General features: G+C 42.4%; 1 protein-coding gene across 1 annotated transcript in view; it reads left to right on the top strand.

The window, feature by feature from the left end:
• The first annotated feature begins 1,719 nt into the window (after positions 1-1,719).
• Positions 1,720-26,422, top strand: part of LOC142473341 (dynein heavy chain domain-containing protein 1-like) — a 434,059-nt gene continuing 409,356 nt past the window's right edge. Inside the window, exons 1-3 of the mRNA XM_075580578.1 lie at positions 1,720-1,855; positions 2,249-2,376; positions 11,580-11,778. Of these exons, the coding sequence (XP_075436693.1) occupies positions 1,720-1,855; positions 2,249-2,376; positions 11,580-11,778 (463 nt within the window). The remainder of the gene's footprint in view (positions 1,856-2,248; positions 2,377-11,579; positions 11,779-26,422) is intronic.

Genomic DNA, 26,422 nt, shown 5'->3' on the forward strand with positions numbered 1-26,422 from the left:
CGCTGCGCGTTTGACGCTCTCTTGCCGCTGACTTATCGGGGCTTACTGGATAGCAGTAGTATATCGCGGTCTGTGTATGTCAGCGCGCCGCCTGTATGCAGTGCGGGCGCGCTGACTCTGGGAGCGGGGCCTTAGCCTTATCGGGGCTTACTGGATAGCAGTAGTATATCGCGGTCTGTGTATGTCAGCGCGCCGCCTGTATGCAGTGCGGGCGCGCTGACTCTGGGAGCGGGGCCTTAGCCTTATCGGGGCTTACTGGATAGCAGTAGGCTTTTTTGGCGATAAGTGACTTATCGGGGCTTACTGGATAGGCTTTTTAGGCGATAAGTGACTTATCGGGGCTTACTGGATAGCAGTAGGCTTTTTTGGCGATAAGTGACTTATCGGGGCTTACTGAATAGGCTTTTTTGGCGATAAGTGACTTATCGGGGCTTACTGAATAGGCTTTTTAGGCAATAAGTGACTTATCGGACCTTAGTCCCCTAAGTGTTAAGTATGAATATGGTAATATATCCTGGCACAGATTCTCAGCTGCTCTGTCCAGCATAATCTCCTGCCCTCTACCCGTGGCCTCCTGTGGCATGTTCTGTGACCTGTGTGTAACACCTTTCCTCCCCCCCCCCCCCCCGCCTCTGGGAGAACTGACCTAGATGCTACACGTGTGTGTGGAGCGGGCCTGTTGGCCCAGGGGGGCTGAGAACGACCTGCGCTATATTGAGACCACGGCAGGCTGAGTTCTTCACCCTGAGGTTCTGTCACAGTGCTGCGCCTCCAGCTGTAGTGGGCGCCAGGATATTCTGGGGATCAGTCCCCACCCCTGCATTCTGCTACTCACCTGCTCAAGGACTGACACTCAAGCAGAGTCAAAAGGAACATGGAGCTGACACTCAAGCAGAGTCAAAAGGAACATGGAGCTGACACTCAAGCAGAGTCAAAAGGAACATGGAGCTGACACTCAAGCAGAGTAAAAAGGGACATGGAGCTGACACTCAAGCAGAGTAAAAGGGACATGGAGCTGACACTCAAGCAGAGTCAAAAGGAACATGGAGCTGAAACTCAAGCAGAGTCAAAAGGGACATGGAGCTGACACTCAAGCAGAGTCAAAAGGAACATGGAGCTGACACTCAAGCAGAGTAAAAAGGGACATGGAGCTGACACTCAAGCAGAGTCAAAAGGAACATGGAGCTGAAATTCAAGCAGAGTCAAAAGGGACATGGAGCTGACACTCAAGCAGAGTCAAAAGGAACATGGAGCTGACACTCAAGCAGAGTAAAAGGGACATGGAGCTGACACTCAAGCAGAGTAAAAGGGACATGGAGCTGACACTCAAGCAGAGTCAAAAGGAACATGGAGCTGACACTCAAGCAGAGTAAAAGGGACATGGAGCTGACACTCAATCAGAGTAAAAGGGACATGGAGCTGACACTCAAGCAGAGTAAAAAGGGACATGGAGCTGACACTCAAGCAGAGTAAAAAGGGACATGGAGCTGACACTCAAGCAGAGTCAAAAAGAACAAGGAGCTGAAACTCAAGCAGAGTCAAAAGGGACATGGAGCTGACACTCAAGCAGAGTCAAAAGGAACATGGAGCTGACACTCAAGCAGAGTCAAAAGGAACATGGAGCTGACATTCAAGCAGAGTAAAAAGGGACATGGAGCTGACACACAAGCAGAGTCAAAAGGAACATGGAGCTGAAACTCAAGCAGAGTCAAAAGGGACATGGAGCTGACACTCAAGCAGAGTAAAAGGAACATGGAGCTGACACTCAAGCAGAGTAAAAGGGACATGGAGCGTTATTGTAGACACAACCACTGCAGATCTTTTGCACAGCAGATGCAGGTCCAGAGGAACACAGGTCCCTCTGGGTGGTGCAGGCCCGGTAGTAGGGGACCATGAGTCTTGGTGTTCCCCAGGACTAAGCCTGGGGTGGGCATGCTTTCCCCCCAATGGGGAAGACTGATAGCCCTTGTGCTCTCTCCTCCTCCCAGCACAAGACTAAACTAAAATTTGGCCACTCCTCTGATTAGGATTCCAGAAGGGGTGGGCTCATGATCTATACCTATCCTGATAGGCTTACACAGGTCATGAGTCACCACCTCACTTCTGTCCATCACAGAGGAGGCTGCAGGGGGTGTAATACCCACAGATTAACCTGTTACTGCCCTGCATTTATTAGGGACTTGCATAACAGAGGGAAAGATAGGTAGATGGGACTTACCCTGTTACATGTCTATTTCGGCATCTCTAGGGAAACGGTTTGACATATCAAGAATCATATCCGGGGAGCAGCAGCTCCAAGCACGGGAGGCGGTGTGGCGACTGCGCAGCCGGAGCAGCGAGCAGGTCACTGCCTGGAAGCACATGCACTTCAGTAAGGTAATAACCTCTGGGAGATCAGTATAGGGGGAGACCTGAGACTGGGGAAAGGGGGAGACGGGGGAAGGGGGAGACGGGGGAAGGGGGAGACCTGAGACTGGGGGAAGGGGGAGACCTGAGACTGGGGGAAGGGGGAGACCTGAGACTGGGGGAAGGGGGAGACCTGAGACAGGGGGAAGGGGGAGACCTGAGACTGGGAGAAGGGGGAAGGGGGAGACCTGAGACAGGGGGAACGGGGGAGACCTGAGGCAGGGGGAAGGGGGAGACCTGAGACAGGGGCAAGGGGGAGACCTGAGACTGGGGGAAGGGGGAGACCTGAGACTGGGGGAAGGGGGAGACCTGAGACAGGGGGAAGGGGGAGACCTGAGACTGGGAGAAGGGGGAAGGGGGAGACCTGAGACAGGGGGAACGGGGGAGACCTGAGGCAGGGGGAAGGGGGAGACCTGAGACAGGGGCAAGGGGGAGACCTGAGACAGGGGGAAGGGGGGAGACCTGAGACAGGGGGAAGGGGGGAGACCTGAGACAGGGGGAAGGGGGAGACCTGAGACAGGGGGAAGGGGGGAGACCTGAGACAGGGGGAAGGGGGAGACCTGAGACAGGGGGAAGGGGGGAGACCTGAGACAGCGGGAAGGGGGAGACCTGAGGCACGGGGAAGGGGAGAGACATGAGACAGGGGGAAGGGGGAGACCTGAGACAGGGGGAAGGGGGAGACCTGAGACTTGGGGAAGGGGGAGAAGGGGGAAGGGGGAGACCTGAGACTGGGGGAAGGGGGGGACCTGGGGAAGGGGGAGACCTGAGACGGGGAAGGGGGAGACCAGGGGAAGGGGGAGACCTGAGACAGGGGGAAGGGGGATACCTGAGACAGGGGGAAGGGGGGAGACCTGAGACAGGGGGGAAAGGGGAGACCTGAGACAGGGAGAAGGGGGAGACCTGAGACAGGGAGAAGGGGGAGACCTGAGACAGGGGGAAGGGGGAGACCTGAGACAGGGGGAAGGGGGAGACCTGAGACTTGGGGAAGGGGGGGAAGGGGGAGACCTGAGACTGGGGGAAGGGGGGGACCTGGGGAAGGGGGAGACCTGAGACGGGGAAGGGGGAGACCAGGGGAAGGGGGAGACCTGAGACAGGGGGAAGGGGGATACCTGAGACAGGGGGAAGGGGGGAGACCTGAGACAGGGGGGAAGGGGGAGACCTGAGACAGGGAGAAGGGGGAGACCTGAGACAGGGAGAAGGGGGAGACCTGAGACAGGGGGAAGGGGGAGACCTGAGACGGGGGGGAGACCTGAGACGGGGGGGAGACCTGAGACAGGGGGAAGGGGGAGACCTGAGACAGGGGGAATGGGGGAGACCTGAGACAGGGGAAGGGGGGAGACCTGAGGCAGGGGGAATGGGGAGACCTGAGACAGGGGGAAGGGGGAGACCTGAGACAGGGGGATGGGGGGAGACCTGAGACAGGGGGATGGGGGGAGACCTGAGGCAGGGGGAAGGGGGAGACCTGAGACAGGGGGATGGGGGGAGACCTGAGACAGGGGGAAGGGGGAGACCTGAGGCAGGGGGAAGGGGGAGACCTGGGGAAGGGGGAGACCTGAGACAGGGGGAAGGGGGGAGACCTGAGACAGGGAGAAGGGGGGAGACCTGAGACAGGGGAAGGGGGGAGACCTGAGACAGGGGAAAGGGGGGAGACCTGAGACAGGGGGAAGGGGGAGACCTGAGACAGGTGGAAGAGAGTGGGTAGGCGAGACGTGCGTGTATGGCTCAGAGTGCGGTATGGGCGAAGACGTGGATGCAGGCCGCAGACGTGGTATGTGCTCCGCAGACGTGGTGTATGAGCTCCCGCAGACGTGCGTGTATGTGCCCGCAGACGTGCGTGTATGTGCCCCCGCAGACGTGCGTGTATGTGCCCGCAGACGTGCGTGTATGTGCCCCCGCAGACGTGCGTGTATGTGCCCCGCAGACGTGCGTGTATGCGCTCCCCGCAGACGTGCGTGTATGTGCCCCCGCAGACGTGCGTATATGTGCTCCCCGCAGACGTGCGTGTATGTGCTCCCCGCAGACGTGCGTGTATGTGCTCCCCGCAGACGTGCGTGTATGTGCTCCCCGCAGACGTGCGTGTATGTGCCCCCCGCAGACGTGCGTGTATGTGCCCCCCGCAGACGTGCGTGTATGTGCTCCCCGCAGACGTGCGTGTATGTGCTCCCCGCAGACGTGCGTGTATGTGCTCCCCGCAGACGTGCGTGTATGTGCCCCCGCAGACGTGCGTGTATGTGCTCCCCGCAGACGTGCGTGTATGTGCTCCCCGCAGACGTGCGTGTATGCGCTCCCCGCAGACGTGCGTGTATGCGCTCCCCGCAGACGTGCGTGTATGCGCTCCCCGCAGACGTGCGTGTATGTGCCCCCCGCAGACGTGCGTGTATGTGCTCCCCGTAGACGTGCGTGTATGTGCCCCCCGCAGACGTGCGTGTATGTGCCCCCCGCAGACGTGCGTGTATGTGCCCCCCGCAGACGTGCGTGTATGTGCCCCCGCAGACGTGCGAGTATGTGCTCCCCGCAGACGTGCGTGTATGTGCCCCCCGCAGACGTGCGTGTATGCGCTCCCCGCAGACGTGCCTGTATGTGCTCCCCGCAGACGTGCGTGTATGTGCTCCCCGCAGACGTGCGTGTATGTGCTCCCGCAGACGTGCGTGTATGTGCTCCCCGCAGACGTGCCTGTATGTGCTCCCCGCAGACGTGCGAGTATGTGCTCCCCGCAGACGTGCGTGTATGTGCTCCCCGCAGACGTGCGTGTATGTGCTCCCCGCAGACGTGCGAGTATGTGCTCCCCGCAGACGTGCGAGTATGCGCTCACCGCAGACGTGCGTGTATGCGCTCCCCGCAGACGTGCGTGTATGTGCTCCCCGCAGACGTGCGAGTATGTGCTCCCCGCAGACGTGCGTGTATGTGCCCCCCGCAGACGTGCGTGTATGCGCTCCCCGCAGACGTGCCTGTATGTGCTCCCCGCAGACGTGCGTGTATGTGCTCCCCGCAGACGTGCGTGTATGTGCTCTCCGCAGACGTGCGTGTATGTGCTCCCCGCAGACGTGCGTGTATGTGCTCCCCGCAGACGTGCGTGTATGTGCCCCCCGCAGACGTGCGTGTATGTGCCCCCGCAGACGTGCGAGTATGTGCTCCCCGCAGACGTGCGAGTATGTGCTCCCCGCAGACGTGCGTGTATGTGCTCCCCGCAGACGTGCGTGTATGTGCTCCCGCAGACGTGCGTGTATGTGCTCCCCGCAGACGTGCGTGTATGTGCTCCCCGCAGACGTGCGTGTATGTGCTCCCGCAGACGTGCGTGTATGTGCCCCCCGCAGACGTGCGTGTATGTGCTCCCCGCAGACGTGCCTGTATGTGCTCCCGCAGACGTGCGTGTATGTGCCCCCCGCAGACGTGCGTGTATGTGCTCCCCGCAGACGTGCGTGTATGTGCCCCCCGCAGACGTGCGTGTATGTGCTCCCCGCAGACGTGCGTATATGTGCCCCCCGCAGACGTGCGTGTATGTGCCCCCCGCAGACGTGCGTATATGTGCTCCCCGCAGACGTGCGTGTATGTGCTCCCCGCAGACGTGCGTGTATGTGCTCCCCGCAGACGTGCGTGTATGTGCTCCCCGCAGACGTGCGTGTATGTGCTCCCCGCAGACGTGCGTGTATGTGCCCCCCGCAGACGTGCGTGTATGTGCTCCCCGCAGACGTGCGTGTATGTGCTCCCCGCAGACGTGCGTGTATGTGCTCCCGCAGACGTGCGTGTATGTGCTCCCCGCAGACGTGCGTGTATGTGCTCCCGCAGACGTGCGTGTATGTGCTCCCCGCAGACGTGCGTGTATGTGCTCCCCGCAGACGTGCGTGTATGTGCTCCCCGCAGACGTGCGTGTATGTGCTCCCCGCAGACGTGCGTGTATGTGCTCCCCGCAGACGTGCGTGTATGTGCTCCCCGCAGACGTGCGTGTATGTGCTCCCCGCAGACGTGCGTGTATGTGCTCCCCGCAGACGTGCGTGTATGTGCCCCCCGCAGACGTGCGTGTATGTGCTCCCCGCAGACGTGCGTATATGTGCTCCCCGCAGACGTGCGTGTATGTGCTCTCCGCAGACGTGCGTGTATGTGCTCCCCGCAGACGTGCGTGTATGTGCCCCCCGCAGACGTGCGTGTATGTGCTCCCCGCAGACGTGCGTGTATGTGCTCCCCGCAGACGTGCGTGTATGTGCCCCCCGCAGACGTGCGTATATGTGCTCCCCGCAGACGTGCGTATATGTGCTCCCCGCAGACGTGCGTGTATGTGCTCTCCGCAGACGTGCGTGTATGTGCTCCCCGCAGACGTGCGTGTATGTGCTCCCCGCAGACGTGCGTGTATGTGCTCCCCGCAGACGTGCGTGTATGTGCCCCCCGCAGACGTGCGTGTATGTGCTCCCCGCAGACGTGCGTATATGTGCTCCCGCAGACGTGCGTGTATGTGCTCCCGCAGACGTGCGTGTATGTGCTCCCCGCAGACGTGCGTGTATGTGCTCCCCGCAGACGTGCGTGTATGTGCTCCCCGCAGACGTGCGTGTATGTGCTCCCCGCAGACGTGCGTGTATGTGCTCCCCGCAGACGTGCGTGTATGTGCTCCCCGCAGACGTGCGTGTATGTGCTCCCCGCAGACGTGCGAGTATGTGCCCCCCGCAGACGTGCGTGTATGTGCTCCCCGCAGACGTGCGTGTATGTGCTCCCCGCAGACGTGCGTGTTTGTGCTCCCCGCAGACGTGCGTGTATGTGCTCCCCGCAGACGTGCGTGTATGTGCTCCCCGCAGACGTGCGTGTATGTGCTCCCCGCAGACGTGCGTGTATGTGCTCCCCGCAGACGTGCGTGTATGTGCCCCCCGCAGACGTGCGTGTATGTGCTCCCCGCAGACGTGCGTATATGTGCTCCCCGCAGACGTGCGTGTATGTGCTCTCCGCAGACGTGCGTGTATGTGCTCCCCGCAGACGTGCGTGTATGTGCCCCCCGCAGACGTGCGTGTATGTGCTCCCCGCAGACGTGCGTGTATGTGCTCCCCGCAGACGTGCGTGTATGTGCCCCCCGCAGACGTGCGTATATGTGCTCCCCGCAGACGTGCGTATATATGCTCCCCGCAGACGTGCGTGTATGTGCTCTCCGCAGACGTGCGTGTATGTGCTCTCCGCAGACGTGCGTGTATGTGCTCCCCGCAGACGTGCGTGTATGTGCTCCCCGCAGACGTGCGTGTATGTGCCCCCCGCAGACGTGCGTGTATGTGCTCCCCGCAGACGTGCGTATATGTGCTCCCGCAGACGTGCGTGTATGTGCTCCCGCAGACGTGCGTGTATGTGCTCCCCGCAGACGTGCGTGTATGTGCTCCCCGCAGACGTGCGTGTATGTGCTCCCCGCAGACGTGCGTGTATGTGCTCCCCGCAGACGTGCGTGTATGTGCTCCCCGCAGACGTGCGTGTATGTGCTCCCCGCAGACGTGCGTGTATGTGCTCCCCGCAGACGTGCGTGTATGTGCCCCCCGCAGACGTGCGAGTATGTGCCCCCCGCAGACGTGCGTGTATGTGCTCCCCGCAGACGTGCGTGTATGTGCTCCCCGCAGACGTGCGTGTTTGTGCTCCCCGCAGACGTGCGTGTATGTGCCCCCCGCAGACGTGCGAGTATGTGCCCCCCGCAGACGTGCGTGTATGTGCTCCCCGCAGACGTGCGTGTATGTGCTCCCCGCAGACGTGCGTGTTTGTGCTCCCCGCAGACGTGCGTGTATGTGCTCCCCGCAGACGTGCGTGTATGTGCTCCCCGCAGACGTGCGTGTATGTGCCCCCGCAGACGTGCGTGTATGTGCTCCCCGCAGACGTGCGTGTATGTGCGCCCCCCGCAGACGTGCGTGTATGTGCCCCCCGCAGACGTGCGTGTATGTGCCCCCCGCAGACGTGCGTGTATGCGCTCCCCGCAGACGTGCGTGTATGCGCTCCCCGCAGACGTGCGTGTATGCGCTCCCCGCAGACGTGCGTGTATGCGCTCCCCGCAGACGTGCGTGTATGCGCTCCCCGCAGACGTGCGTGTATGCGCTCCCCGCAGACGTGCGTGTATGCGCTCCCCGCAGACGTGCGTGTATGTGCTCCCCGCAGACGTGCGTGTATGTGCCCCCCGCAGACGTGCGTGTATGTGCCCCTCGCAGACGTGCGTGTATGCGCTCCCCGCAGACGTGCGTATATGTGCTCCCCGCAGACGTGCGTGTATGTGCCCCCCGCAGACGTGTGTATGTGCCCCCCGCAGACGTGCGTGTATGTGCCCCCCGCAGACGTGCGTGTATGCGCTCCCCGCAGACGTGCGTGTATGTGCTCCCCGCAGACGTGCGTGTATGTGCTCCCCGCAGACGTGCGTGTATGTGCTCCCCGCAGACGTGCGTGTATGTGCTCCCCGCAGACGTGCGTGTATGTGCCCCCCGCAGACGTGCGTGTATGTGCCCCCCGCAGACGTGCGTGTATGTGCCCCCCGCAGACGTGCGTGTATGCGCTCCCCGCAGACGTGCGTATATGTGCTCCCCGCAGACGTGCGTGTATGTGCTCCCCGCAGACGTGCGTGTATGTGCTCCCCGCAGACGTGCGTGTATGTGCTCCCCGCAGACGTGCGTGTATGTGCTCCCTGCAGATGTGTGTGTATGTGCCCCCCGCAGACGTGCGTGTATGTGCCCCCGCAGACGTGCGTGTATGTGCTCCCCGCAGACGTGCGTGTATGTGCTCCCCGCAGACGTGCGTGTATGTGCTCCCCGCAGACGTGCGTGTATATGCCCCCGCAGACGTGCGTGTATGTGCTCCCCGCAGACGTTCGTGTATGTGCTCCCCGCAGACGTGCGTGTATGTGCTCCCCGCAGACGTGCGTGTATGTGCTCCCCGCAGACGTGCCTGTATGTGTGCTCCCCGCAGACGTGCGTGTATATGCCCCCGCAGACGTGCGTGTATGTGCCCCCCGCAGACGTGCGTGTATGTGCTCCCCGCAGACGTGCGTGTATGTGCTCCCTGCAGACGTGCGTGTATGTGCTCCCTGCAGACGTGCGTGTATGTGCTCCCCGCAGACGTGCGTGTATGTGCTCCCCGCAGACGTGCGTGTATGTGCTCCCGCAGACGTGCGTGTATGTGCTCCCGCAGACGTGCGTGTATGTGCTCCCGCAGACGTGCGTGTATGTGCTCCCCGCAGACGTGCGTGTATGTGCTCCCCGCAGACGTGCGTGTATGTGCTCCCCGCAGACGTGCGTGTATGTGCTCCCCGCAGACGTGCGTGTATGTGCTCCCCGCAGACGTGCGTGTATGTGCTCCCCGCAGACGTGCGTGTATGTGCTCCCCGCAGACGTGCGTGTATGTGCTCCCCGCAGACGTGCGTGTATGTGCCCCCCGCAGACGTGCGTGTATGTGCCCCCCGCAGACGTGCGTATATGTGCCCCCCGCAGACGTGCGTGTATGTGCTCCCCGCAGACGTGCGTGTATGTGCTCCCTGCAGACGTGCGTGTATGTGCTCCCCGCAGACGTGCGTGTATGTGCTCCCCGCAGACGTGCGTGTATGTGCTCCCCGCAGACGTGCGTGTATGTGCTCCCGCAGACGTGCGTGTATGTGCTCCCGCAGACGTGCGTGTATGTGCTCCCCGCAGACGTGCGTGTATGTGCTCCCCGCAGACGTGCGTGTATGTGCTCCCCGCAGACGTGAGTGTATGTGCTCCCCGCAGACGTGCGTGTATGTGCTCCCCGCAGACGTGCGTGTATGTGCTCCCCGCAGACGTGCGTGTATGTGCTCCCCGCAGACGTGCGTGTATGTGCTCCCCGCAGATGTGCGTGTATGTGCCCCCCGCAGACGTGCGTGTATGTGCTCCCGCAGACGTGCGATATGTGCTCCCCGCAGACGTGCGTGTATGTGCTCCCCGCAGACGTGCGTGTATGTGCTCCCCGCAGACGTGCGTGTATGTGCTCCCCGCAGACGTGCGTGTATGTGCTCCCCGCAGACGTGCGTGTATGTGCTCCCCGCAGACGTGCGTGTATGTGCTCCCCGCAGACGTGCGTGTATGTGCCCCCCGCAGACGTGCGTATATGTGCCCCCCGCAGACGTGCGTATATGTGCCCCCCGCAGACGTGCGTATATGTGCCCCCCGCAGACGTGCGTATATGTGCCCCCCGCAGACGTGCGTATATGTGCCCCCCGCAGACGTGCGTATATGTGCCCCCCGCAGACGTGCGTATATGTGCCCCCCGCAGACGTGCGTGTATGTGCTCCCCGCAGACGTGCGTTTATGCGCTCCCCGCAGACGTGCGTGTATGTGCTCCCCGCAGACGTGCGTGTATGTGCCCCCGCAGACGTGCGTGTATGTGCTCCCGCAGACGTGCGATATGTGCTCCCCGCAGACGTGCGTGTATGTGCTCCCCGCAGACGTGCGTGTATGTGCCCCCGCAGACGTGCGTGTATGTGCTCCCCGCAGACGTGCGTGTATGTGCTCCCCGCAGACGTGCGTGTATGTGCCCACCGCAGACGTGCGTGTATGTGCTCCCCGCAGACGTGCGTGTATGTGCTCCCCGCAGACGTGCGTGTATGTGCCCCCCGCAGACGTGCGTGTATGTGCCCCCCGCAGACGTGCGTGTATGTGCCCCCCGCAGACGTGCGTGTATGCGCTCCCCGCAGACGTGCGTGTATGCGCCCCTCGCAGACGTGCGTGTATGTGCCCCCCGCAGACGTGCGTGTATGCGCTCCCCGCAGACGTGCGTGTATGCGCCCCTCGCAGACGTGCGTATATGTGCTCCCCGCAGACGTGCGTGTTTGTGCCCCCCGCAGACGTGCGTGTATGCGCTCCCCGCAGACGTGCGTGTATGTGCCCCCGCAGATGTGCGTGTATGTGCCCCCCGCAGACGTGCGTGTATGTGCTCCCCGCAGACGTGCGTGTATGTGCCCCCCGCAGACGTGCGTATATGTGCCCCCCGCAGACGTGCGTGTATGTGCCCCCCGCAGATGTGCGTATATGTGCCCCCCGCAGACGTGCGTATATGTGCCCCCCGCAGACGTGCGTGTATGTGCTCCCCGCAGACGTGCGTGTATGTGCTCCCGCAGACGTGCGTGTATGTGCTCCCGCAGACGTGCGTGTATGTGCCCCCCGCAGACATGCGTATATGTCCCCCCCGCAGACGTGTGTATATGTGCGTCTCCCCTCTGACAGGTGAGTGTGCAGCGTGTGCGGGAGATGCTGCAGAGCTGGGAGAGGAGTTTCTCGGATGTGAGTCCATCTCTGCCTGAGAGAGATCCGGTGTTACTCAGTATCCGGCTCACCCTACAGGACCTCACTCACATCCTGCCCCTACTCGACACCCTGCGGAGCCCTCTGCTGAAGCACAAGCACTGGAAGGCCATCTTTACTGGTAACCATTGCAAGATGGATGTGTATGTGTTCATGACATATACCACACAGAGGGACAGAGTGGCACATCGTGTGGGGAGGGGGGAGCACGGGGGGAGGGAGAGTCTCTCTCTCCATACTCTCTCTCTCTCTCTCCATCCTCTCTATCTCTCCATCCTCTCTGTCCATCCATCCTCTCTCTCTCTCCATCATCTCTCTCTCTCTCTCTCTCTCTCTCTCCATCCTCTCTCTCTCCATTCTCTCTCTCTCTCCATCCCCCCTCTCTCTCTCCATTCTCCCTCTCTCTCTCTCCCTCTCTCTCTCTCCATCCTCTCTCTCTCTCTCCATCCTCTCTCTCTCGCTCCATCCCCTCTCTCTCTCCTCCATCCTCTCTCTCCTCCATCCTCTCTCTCCTCCATCCTCTCTCTCCTCCATCCTCTCTCTCCTCCCTCACCATATATGCACAACCACTACACCATATGCACACATACCAAACATGCAGCATTAGTGTAACACAGCGGTGCGCAAACTAGTGGGCGCGGCCCCCAGGGGGCGGAAGAATTTCTAGGGGGGCGCGGCGGTTACAGAAGCCCCGCGCTCTTCCCCATGGCATTTCATTTAAATAGACCGTGCTTACCTGCTGCCATGCTTTGTGTGTATAGTATGTGTATAATATGTGTGTGTAGTATGTGTATAATATGTGTGTGTATAATATGTATGTGTATAATATGTATTTGTAGTATGTGTATAATATGTGTGTTTGTATAATATGTATTTGTAGTATGTGTATAATATGTATGTGTATAATATGTACGTGTATGTGTAGTATGTGTATTATATGTGTGTGTATAATATGTATGTGTAGTATGTGTATAATATGTATGTGTATAATATGTACGTGTATGTGTAGTATGTGTATTATATGTGTGTGTATAATATGTATGTGTATAATGTGTATGTGTATAATATGTACTGTATGTGTAGTATGTGTATAATATGTATGTGTAGTATGTGTATAATATGTATGTGTATAATGTATATGTGTATAATATGTATGTGTATAATGTATATGTGTATAATGTGTATGTGTATAATATGTATGTGTAGTATGTGTATAATATGTATGTGTAGTATGTGTATAATATGTATGTGTAGTATGTGTATAATATGTACGTGTATGTGTAGTATGTGTATAATATGTGTGTGTATAATGTGTATGTGTAGTATGTGTATAATATGTATGTGTATAATATGTATGTGTAGTATGTGTATAATATGTATGTGTAGTATGTGTATAATATGTATGCATAGTATGTGTATAATGTGTATGTGTAGTATGTGTATAATATGTATGTGTAGTATGTGTATAATATGTATGTGTAGTATGTGTATAATATGTATGTGTAGTATGTGTATAATATGTACGTGTATGTGTAGTATGTGTATAATGTGTGTGTATAATATGTATGTGTAGTATGTGTATAATATGTATGTGTAGTATGTGTATAATGTGTATAATGTGTGTGTATAATATGTATGTGTAGTATGTGTATAATGTGTATGTATATAATATGTACTGTATGTGTAGTATGTGTATAATATGTATGTGTAGTATGTGTATAATGTGTATGTGTAGTATGTGTATAATATGTATGTGTAGTATGTGTATAATATGTATGTGTAGTATGTGTATAATATGTATGTGTTGTATGTGTATAATGTGTATGTGTAGTATGTGTATAATATGTATGTGTAGTATGTGTATAATATGTATGTGTAGTATGTGTATAATATGTATGTGTATAATGTGTATGTGTAGTATGTGTATAATATGTATGTGTAGTATGTGTATAATATGTATGTGTACAATATGTATGTGTAGTATGTGTATAATGTGTATGTGTAGTATGTGTATAATATGTATGTGTAGTATGTGTATAATATGTATGTGTAGTATGTGTATAATATGTATGTGTAGTATGTGTATAATATGTATGCATAGTATGTGTATAATGTGTATGTGTAGTATGTGTATAATATGTATGTGTATAATATGTATGTGTAGTATGTGTATAATATGTATGTGTAGTATGTGTATGTGTAGTATGTGTATAATATGTATGTGTAGTATGTGTATAATATGTATGTGTATAATATGTGTGTGTATAATATGTATTTGTAGTATGTGTATAATGTGTATGTGTATAATGTGTGTGTATAATATGTATGTGTAGTATGTGTATAATATGTATGTGTAGTATGTGTATAATATGTACGTGTATGTGTAGTATGTGTATAATATGTGTGTGTATAATATGTATGTGTAGTATGTGTATAATATGTATGTGTAGTATGTGTATAATGTGTATAATGTGTGTATAATATGTATGTGTAGTATGTGTATAATGTGTATGTATATAATATGTACTGTATGTGTAGTATGTGTATAATATGTATGTGTAGTATGTGTATAATGTGTATGTGTAGTATGTGTATAATATGTATGTGTAGTATGTGTATAATATGTATGTGTAGTATGTGTATAATATGTATGTGTATAATATGTATGTGTTGTATGTGTATAATGTGTATGTGTAGTATGTGTATAATATGTATGTGTAGTATGTGTATAATATGTATGTGTAGTATGTGTATAATATGTATGTGTAGTATGTGTATAATATGTATGTGTAGTATGTGTATAATATGTATGTGTAGTATGTGTATAATATGTATGTGTAGTATGTGTATAATATGTATGTGTATAATATGTATGTATAGTATGTGTATGTGTAGTATGTGTATAATATGTATGTGTAGTATGTGTATAATGTGTATGTATATAATATGTACTGTATGTGTAGTATGTGTATAATATGTATGTGTAGTATGTGTATAATATGTATGTGTAGTATGTGTATAATATGTATGTGTAGTATGTGTATAATATGTGTGTGTAGTATGTGTATAATATGTATGTGTATAATATGTATGTGTATAATATGTATGTGTTTAATATGTATGTGTATAATATGAATGTGTATAATATGTATGTGTAGTATGTGTATAATATGTATGTGTAGTATGTGTATAATATGTATGTGTAGTATGTGTATAATATGTATGTGTATAATATGTATGTGTTGTATGTGTATAATGTGTATGTGTAGTATGTGTATAATATGTATGTGTAGTATGTGTATAATATGTATGTGTAGTATGTGTATAATATGTATGTGTAGTATGTGTATAATATGTATGTGTAGTATGTGTATAATATGTATGTGTAGTATGTGTATAATATGTATGTGTAGTATGTGTATAATATGTATGTGTATAATATGTATGTATAGTATGTGTATGTGTAGTATGTGTATAATATGTATGTGTAGTATGTGTATAATGTGTATGTATATAATATGTACTGTATGTGTAGTATGTGTATAATATGTATGTGAAGTATGTGTATAATATGTATGTGTAGTATGTGTATAATATGTATGTGTAGTATGTGTATAATATGTGTGTGTAGTATGTGTATAATATGTATGTGTATAATATGTATGTGTTTAATATGTATGTGTATAATATGAATGTGTATAATATGTATGTGTAGTATGTGTATAATATGTATGTGTAGTATGTGTATAATATGTATGTGTAGTATGTGTATAATATGTATGTGTATAATGTGAATGTGTATAATGTGTATGTGTAGCATGTGTATAATGTGTAGCATGTGTTTGTGTATAATATGAATGTGTCGTTTGTGTATAATATGTATGTGTAGTATGTATATAATATGTATGTGTAGTATGTGTATGTGTATAATATGTATGTATAATATGTGTGTGTATGTGTATAATATGTATGTGCATGTGTATAATATGTATGTGTAGTATGTGTATAATGTGTATGTGTATAATATGTATGTGTAGTATGTGTATAATATGTATGTGTAGTATGTGTATAATATGTATGTGTAGTATGTGTATAATATGTGTGTGTAGTATGTGTATAATATGTATGTGTATAATATGTATGTGTAGTATGTGTATAATATGTATGTGTAGTATGTGTATAATATGTATGTGTATAATGTGAATGTGTAGTACAGTATGTTTATAATATGTATGTGTAGTATGTGTATAATATGTATGTGTAGTATGTGTATAATATGTATGTGTAGTATGTGTATAATATGTATGTGTAGTATGTGTATAATATGTATGTGTAGTATGTGTATAATATGTATGTGTAGTATGTGTATAATATGTATGTGTATAATATGTATGTATATAATATGTATGTGTAGTATGTGTATAATATGTATGTGTAGTATGTGTATAATATGTATGTGTAGTATGTGTATAATATGTATGTGTAGTATGTGTATAATATGTATGCATAGTATGTGTATAATGTGTATGTGTAGTATGTGTATAATATGTATGTGTATAATATGTATGTGTAGTATGTGTATAATATGTATGTGTAGTATGTGTATGTGTAGTATGTGTATAATATGTATGTGTAGTATGTGTATAATATGTATGTGTATAATATGTGTGTGTATAATATGTATTTGTAGTATGTGTATAATGTGTATGTGTATAATGTGTGTGTATAATATGTATGTGTAGTATGTGTATAATATGTATGTGTAGTATGTGTATAATATGTACGTGTATGTGTAGTATGTGTATAATATGTGTGTGTATAATATGTATGTGTAGTATGTGTATAATATGTATGTGTAGTATGTGTATAATGTGTATAATGTGTGTATAATATGTATGTGTAGTATGTGTATAATGTGTATGTATATAATATGTACTGTATGTGTAGTATGTGTATAATATGTATGTGTAGTATGTGTATAATGTGTATGTGTAGTATGTGTATAATATGTATGTGTAGTATGTGTATAATATGTATGTGTAGTATGTGTATAATATGTATGTGTATAATGTGTATGTGTAGTATGTGTATAATGTGTATGTGTAGTATGTGTATAATATGTATGTGTAGTATGTGTATAATATGTATGTGTAGTATGTGTATAATATGTATGTGTAGTATGTGTATAATATGTATGTGTAGTATGTGTATAATATGTATGTGTAGTATGTGTATAATATGTATGTGTAGTATGTGTATAATATGTATGTGTATAATATGTATGTATAGTATGTGTATGTGTATAATATGTATGTGTAGTATGTGTATAATGTGTATGTATATAATATGTACTGTATGTGTAGTATGTGTATAATATGTATGTGTAGTATGTGTATGATATGTATGTGTAGTATGTGTATAATATGTATGTGTAGTATGTGTATAATATGTATGTGTAGTATGTGTATAATATGTGTGTGTAGTATGTGTATAATATGTATGTGTATAATATGTATGTGTATAATATGTATGTGTTTAATATGTATGTGTATAATATGTATGTGTAGTATGTGTATAATATGTATGTGTAGTATGTGTATAATATGTATGTGTAGTATGTGTATAATATGTATGTGTATAATGTGAATGTGTATAATGTGTATGTGTAGCATGTGTATAATGTGTAGCATGTGTTTGTGTATAATATGAATGTGTCGTTTGTGTATAATATGTATGTGTAGTATGTATATAATATGTATGTGTAGTATGTGTATGTGTATAATATGTATGTATAATATGTGTGTGTATGTGTATAATATGTATGTGCATGTGTATAATATGTATGTGTAGTATGTGTATAATGTGTATGTGTATAATATGTATGTGTAGTATGTGTATAATATGTATGTGTAGTATGTGTATAATATGTATGTGTAGTATGTGTATAATATGTGTGTGTAGTATGTGTATAATATGTATGTGTATAATATGTATGTGTAGTATGTGTATAATATGTATGTGTAGTATGTGTATAATATGTATGTGTATAATGTGAATGTGTAGTACAGTATGTTTATAATATGTATGTGTAGTATGTGTATAATATGTATGTGTAGTATGTGTATAATATGTATGTGTAGTATGTGTATAATATGTATGTGTAGTATGTGTATAATATGTATGTGTAGTATGTGTATAATATGTATGTGTAGTATGTGTATAATATGTATGTGTATAATATGTATGTATATAATATGTATGTGTAGTATGTGTATAATATGTATGTGTAGTATGTGTATAATATGTATGTGTAGTATGTGTATAATATGTATGTGTAGTATGTGTATAATATGTATGCATAGTATGTGTATAATGTGTATGTGTAGTATGTGTATAATATGTATGTGTATAATATGTATGTGTAGTATGTGTATAATATGTATGTGTAGTATGTGTATGTGTAGTATGTGTATAATATGTATGTGTAGTATGTGTATAATATGTATGTGTATAATATGTGTGTGTATAATATGTATTTGTAGTATGTGTATAATGTGTATGTGTATAATGTGTGTGTATAATATGTATGTGTAGTATGTGTATAATATGTACGTGTATGTGTAGTATGTGTATAATATGTGTGTGTATAATATGTATGTGTAGTATGTGTATAATATGTATGTGTAGTATGTGTATAATGTGTATAATGTGTGTATAATATGTATGTGTAGTATGTGTATAATGTGTATGTATATAATATGTACTGTATGTGTAGTATGTGTATAATGTGTATGTGTAGTATGTGTATAATATGTATGTGTAGTATGTGTATAATATGTATGTGTAGTATGTGTATAATATGTATGTGTATAATGTGTATGTGTAGTATGTGTATAATGTGTATGTGTAGTATGTGTATAATATGTATGTGTAGTATGTGTATAATATGTATGTGTAGTATGTGTATAATATGTATGTGTAGTATGTGTATAATATGTATGTGTAGTATGTGTATAATATGTATGTGTAGTATGTGTATAATATGTATGTGTAGTATGTGTATAATATGTATGTGTATAATATGTATGTGTAGTATGTGTATAATATGTATGTGTAGTATGTGTATAATGTGTATGTATATAATATGTACTGTATGTGTAGTATGTGTATAATATGTATGTGTAGTATGTGTATAATATGTATGTGTAGTATGTGTATAATATGTATGTGTAGTATGTGTATAATATGTATGTGTAGTATGTGTATAATATGTGTGTGTAGTATGTGTATAATATGTATGTGTATAATATGTATGTGTATAATATGTATGTGTTTAATATGTATGTGTATAATATGAATGTGTATAATATGTATGTGTAGTATGTGTATAATATGTATGTGTAGTATGTGTATAATATGTATGTGTAGTATGTGTATAATATGTATGTGTATAATGTGAATGTGTATAATGTGTATGTGTAGCATGTGTATAATGTGTAGCATGTGTTTGTGTATAATATGAATGTGTCGTTTGTGTATAATATGTATGTGTAGTATGTATATAATATGTATGTGTAGTATGTGTATGTGTATAATATGTATGTATAATATGTGTGTGTATGTGTATAATATGTATGTGCATGTGTATAATATGTATGTGTAGTATGTGTATAATGTGTATGTGTATAATATGTATGTGTAGTATGTGTATAATATGTATGTGTAGTATGTGTATAATATGTATGTGTAGTATGTGTATAATATGTGTGTGTAGTATGTGTATAATATGTATGTGTATAATATGTATGTGTAGTATGTGTATAATATGTATGTGTAGTATGTGTATAATATGTATGTGTATAATGTGAATGTGTAGTACAGTATGTTTATAATATGTATGTGTAGTATGTGTATAATATGTATGTGTAGTATGTGTATAATATGTATGTGTAGTATGTGTATAATATGTATGTGTAGTATGTGTATAATATGTATGTGTAGTATGTGTATAATATGTATGCATAGTATGTGTATAATGTGTATGTGTAGTATGTGTATAATATGTATGTGTAGTATGTGTATAATATGTATGTGTAGTATGTGTATAATATGTATGTGTAGTATGTGTATAATATGTATGTGTAGTATGTGTATAATATGTATGTGTATAATATGTATGTATAGTATGTGTATGTGTAGTATGTGTATAATATGTATGTGTAGTATGTGTATAATGTGTATGTATATAATATGTACTGTATGTGTAGTATGTGTATAATATGTATGTGAAGTATGTGTATAATATGTATGTGTAGTATGTGTATAATATGTATGTGTAGTATGTGTATAATATGTGTGTGTAGTATGTGTATAATATGTATGTGTATAATATGTATGTGTTTAATATGTATGTGTATAATATGAATGTGTATAATATGTATGTGTAGTATGTGTATAATATGTATGTGTAGTATGTGTATAATATGTATGTGTAGTATGTGTATAATATGTATGTGTATAATGTGAATGTGTATAATGTGTATGTGTAGCATGTGTATAATGTGTAGCATGTGTTTGTGTATAATATGAATGTGTCGTTTGTGTATAATATGTATGTGTAGTATGTATATAATATGTATGTGTAGTATGTGTATGTGTATAATATGTATGTATAATATGTGTGTGTATGTGTATAATATGTATGTGCATGTGTATAATATGTATGTGTAGTATGTGTATGTGTAGTATGTGTATAATATGTATGTGTAGTATGTGTATAATATGTATGTGTATAATATGTGTGTGTATAATATGTATTTGTAGTATGTGTATAATGTGTATGTGTATAATGTGTGTGTATAATATGTATGTGTAGTATGTGTATAATATGTATGTGTAGTATGTGTATAATATGTACGTGTATGTGTAGTATGTGTATAATATGTGTGTGTATAATATGTATGTGTAGTATGTGTATAATATGTATGTGTAGTATGTGTATAATGTGTATAATGTGTGTATAATATGTATGTGTAGTATGTGTATAATGTGTATGTATATAATATGTACTGTATGTGTAGTATGTGTATAATATGTATGTGTAGTATGTGTATAATGTGTATGTGTAGTATGTGTATAATATGTATGTGTAGTATGTGTATAATATGTATGTGTAGTATGTGTATAATATGTATGTGTATGTGTAGTATGTGTATAATGTGTATGTGTAGTATGTGTATAATATGTATGTGTAGTATGTGTATAATATGTATGTGTAGTATGTGTATAATATGTATGTGTAGTATGTGTATAATATGTATGTGTAGTATGTGTATAATATGTATGTGTAGTATGTGTATAATATGTATGTGTAGTATGTGTATAATATGTATGTGTATAATATGTATGTATAGTATGTGTATGTGTATAATATGTATGTGTAGTATGTGTATAATGTGTATGTATATAATATGTACTGTATGTGTAGTATGTGTATAATATGTATGTGTAGTATGTGTATGATATGTATGTGTAGTATGTGTATAATATGTATGTGTAGTATGTGTATAATATGTATGTGTAGTATGTGTATAATATGTGTGTGTAGTATGTGTATAATATGTATGTGTATAATATGTATGTGTTTAATATGTATGTGTATAATATGTATGTGTAGTATGTGTATAATATGTATGTGTAGTATGTGTATAATATGTATGTGTAGTATGTGTATAATATGTATGTGTATAATGTGAATGTGTATAATGTGTATGTGTAGCATGTGTATAATGTGTAGCATGTGTTTGTGTATAATATGAATGTGTCGTTTGTGTATAATATGTATGTGTAGTATGTATATAATATGTATGTGTAGTATGTGTATGTGTATAATATGTATGTATAATATGTGTGTGTATGTGTATAATATGTATGTGCATGTGTATAATATGTATGTGTAGTATGTGTATAATGTGTATGTGTATAATATGTATGTGTAGTATGTGTATAATATGTATGTGTAGTATGTGTATAATATGTATGTGTAGTATGTGTATAATATGTGTGTGTAGTATGTGTATAATATGTATGTGTATAATATGTATGTGTAGTATGTGTATAATATGTATGTGTAGTATGTGTATAATATGTATGTGTATAATGTGAATGTGTAGTACAGTATGTTTATAATATGTATGTGTAGTATGTGTATAATATGTATGTGTAGTATGTGTATAATATGTATGTGTAGTATGTGTATAATATGTATGTGTAGTATGTGTATAATATGTATGTGTAGTATGTGTATAATATGTATGTGTAGTATGTGTATAATATGTATGTGTATAATATGTATGTATATAATATGTATGTGTAGTATGTGTATAATATGTATGTGTAGTATGTGTATAATATGTATGTGTAGTATGTGTATAATATGTATGTGTAGTATGTGTATAATATGTATGCATAGTATGTGTATAATGTGTATGTGTAGTATGTGTATAATATGTATGTGTATAATATGTATGTGTAGTATGTGTATAATATGTATGTGTAGTATGTGTATGTGTAGTATGTGTATAATATGTATGTGTAGTATGTGTATAATATGTATGTGTATAATATGTGTGTGTATAATATGTATTTGTAGTATGTGTATAATGTGTATGTGTATAATGTGTGTGTATAATATGTATGTGTAGTATGTGTATAATATGTATGTGTAGTATGTGTATAATATGTACGTGTATGTGTAGTATGTGTATAATATGTGTGTGTATAATATGTATGTGTAGTATGTGTATAATATGTATGTGTAGTATGTGTATAATGTGTATAATGTGTGTATAATATGTATGTGTAGTATGTGTATAATGTGTATGTATATAATATGTACTGTATGTGTAGTATGTGTATAATATGTATGTGTAGTATGTGTATAATGTGTATGTGTAGTATGTGTATAATATGTATGTGTAGTATGTGTATAATATGTATGTGTAGTATGTGTATAATATGTATGTGTATAATGTGTATGTGTAGTATGTGTATAATGTGTATGTGTAGTATGTGTATAATATGTATGTGTAGTATGTGTATAATATGTATGTGTAGTATGTGTATAATATGTATGTGTAGTATGTGTATAATATGTATGTGTAGTATGTGTATAATATGTATGTGTAGTATGTGTATAATATGTATGTGTAGTATGTGTATAATATGTATGTGTATAATATGTATGTGTAGTATGTGTATAATATGTATGTGTAGTATGTGTATAATGTGTATGTATATAATATGTACTGTATGTGTAGTATGTGTATAATATGTATGTGTAGTATGTGTATAATATGTATGTGTAGTATGTGTATAATATGTATGTGTAGTATGTGTATAATATGTATGTGTAGTATGTGTATAATATGTGTGTGTAGTATGTGTATAATATGTATGTGTATAATATGTATGTGTATAATATGTATGTGTTTAATATGTATGTGTATAATATGAATGTGTATAATATGTATGTGTAGTATGTGTATAATATGTATGTGTAGTATGTGTATAATATGTATGTGTAGTATGTGTATAATATGTATGTGTATAATGTGAATGTGTATAATGTGTATGTGTAGCATGTGTATAATGTGTAGCATGTGTTTGTGTATAATATGAATGTGTCGTTTGTGTATAATATGTATGTGTAGTATGTATATAATATGTATGTGTAGTATGTGTATGTGTATAATATGTATGTATAATATGTGTGTGTATGTGTATAATATGTATGTGCATGTGTATAATATGTATGTGTAGTATGTGTATAATGTGTATGTGTATAATATGTATGTGTAGTATGTGTATAATATGTATGTGTAGTATGTGTATAATATGTATGTGTAGTATGTGTATAATATGTGTGTGTAGTATGTGTATAATATGTATGTGTATAATATGTATGTGTAGTATGTGTATAATATGTATGTGTAGTATGTGTATAATATGTATGTGTATAATGTGAATGTGTAGTACAGTATGTTTATAATATGTATGTGTAGTATGTGTATAATATGTATGTGTAGTATGTGTATAATATGTATGTGTAGTATGTGTATAATATGTATGTGTAGTATGTGTATAATATGTATGTGTAGTATGTGTATAATATGTATGCATAGTATGTGTATAATGTGTATGTGTAGTATGTGTATAATATGTATGTGTATAATATGTATGTGTAGTATGTGTATAATATGTATGTGTAGTATGTGTATGTGTAGTATGTGTATAATATGTATGTGTAGTATGTGTATAATATGTATGTGTATAATATGTGTGTGTATAATATGTATTTGTAGTATGTGTATAATGTGTATGTGTATAATGTGTGTGTATAATATGTATGTGTAGTATGTGTATAATATGTATGTGTAGTATGTGTATAATATGTACGTGTATGTGTAGTATGTGTATAATATGTGTGTGTATAATATGTATGTGTAGTATGTGTATAATATGTATGTGTAGTATGTGTATAATGTGTATAATGTGTGTATAATATGTATGTGTAGTATGTGTATAATGTGTATGTATATAATATGTACTGTATGTGTAGTATGTGTATAATATGTATGTGTAGTATGTGTATAATATGTATGTGTATAATGTGTATGTGTAGTATGTGTATAATGTGTATGTGTAGTATGTGTATAATATGTATGTGTAGTATGTGTATAATATGTATGTGTAGTATGTGTATAATATGTATGTGTAGTATGTGTATAATATGTATGTGTAGTATGTGTATAATATGTATGTGTAGTATGTGTATAATATGTATGTGTAGTATGTGTATAATATGTATGTGTATAATATGTATGTGTAGTATGTGTATAATATGTATGTGTAGTATGTGTATAATGTGTATGTATATAATATGTACTGTATGTGTAGTATGTGTATAATATGTATGTGTAGTATGTGTATAATATGTATGTGTAGTATGTGTATAATATGTATGTGTATAATATGTATGTGTAGTATGTGTATAATATGTGTGTGTAGTATGTGTATAATATGTATGTGTATAATATGTATGTGTATAATATGTATGTGTTTAATATGTATGTGTATAATATGAATGTGTATAATATGTATGTGTAGTATGTGTATAATATGTATGTGTAGTATGTGTATAATATGTATGTGTAGTATGTGTATAATATGTATGTGTATAATGTGAATGTGTATAATGTGTATGTGTAGCATGTGTATAATGTGTAGCATGTGTTTGTGTATAATATGAATGTGTCGTTTGTGTATAATATGTATGTGTAGTATGTATATAATATGTATGTGTAGTATGTGTATGTGTATAATATGTATGTATAATATGTGTGTGTATGTGTATAATATGTATGTGCATGTGTATAATATGTATGTGTAGTATGTGTATAATGTGTATGTGTATAATATGTATGTGTAGTATGTGTATAATATGTATGTGTAGTATGTGTATAATATGTATGTGTAGTATGTGTATAATATGTGTGTGTAGTATGTGTATAATATGTATGTGTATAATATGTATGTGTAGTATGTGTATAATATGTATGTGTAGTATGTGTATAATATGTATGTGTATAATGTGAATGTGTAGTACAGTATGTTTATAATATGTATGTGTAGTATGTGTATAATATGTATGTGTAGTATGTGTATAATATGTATGTGTAGTATGTGTATAATATGTATGTGTAGTATGTGTATAATATGTATGTGTAGTATGTGTATAATATGTATGTGTAGTATGTGTATAATATGTATGTGTATAATATGTATGTATATAATATGTATGTGTAGTATGTGTATAATATGTATGTGTAGTATGTGTATAATATGTATGTGTAGTATGTGTATAATATGTATGTGTAGTATGTGTATAATATGTATGTGTAGTATGTGTATAATATGTATGTGTAGTATGCGTATAATATGTATGTGTAGTATGTGTATAATATGTATGTGTAGTATGTGTATAATATGTATGTGTAGTATGTGTATAATATGTATGTGTATAATGTGAATGTGTATAATGTGTATGTGTAGCATGTGTATAATTTGTAGCATGTGTTTGTGTATAATATGAATGTGTCGTTTGTGTATAATATGTATGTGTAGTATGTATATAATATGTATGTGTATGTGTATAATATGTATGTGTAGTATGTGTATAATATGTGTATAATATGTGTGTGTATGTGTATAATATGTATGTGCATGTGTATAATATGTATGTGTATAATATGTACGTGTTGCATGTGTATAATGTGTATGTGTATAATGTGTATGTGTATAATGTGTATGTGTAGTATGTGTATAATATGTGTATAATATGTGTGTGTATGTGTATAATGTGTATGTGCATGTGTATAATATGTATGTGTATAATATGTACGTGTTGCATGTGTATAATATGTATGTGTATAATGTGTATGTGTATAATATGTACGTGTTGCATGTGTATAATATGTATGTGTATAATGTGTGTGTAGTATATGTATAATATGTATGTATAGTATGTGTATAATGTGTATGTGTATAATGTGTATGTGTATAATATGTATGTGTATAATATATATGTGTATAATATATATGTGTATGTGAACATCGGAGCTGACGCTCTATCCCGACGACCTGGACTGAGTGCTACTCCATATAATAAAGAGTGGCCTTTTCGGAACTACGGATTGCAGACTCCT

This window comes from Ascaphus truei (genome assembly GCF_040206685.1).
Source record: "Ascaphus truei isolate aAscTru1 chromosome 3 unlocalized genomic scaffold, aAscTru1.hap1 SUPER_3_unloc_4, whole genome shotgun sequence".
In the NCBI taxonomy this organism is placed as follows: domain Eukaryota; kingdom Metazoa; phylum Chordata; class Amphibia; order Anura; family Ascaphidae; genus Ascaphus; species Ascaphus truei.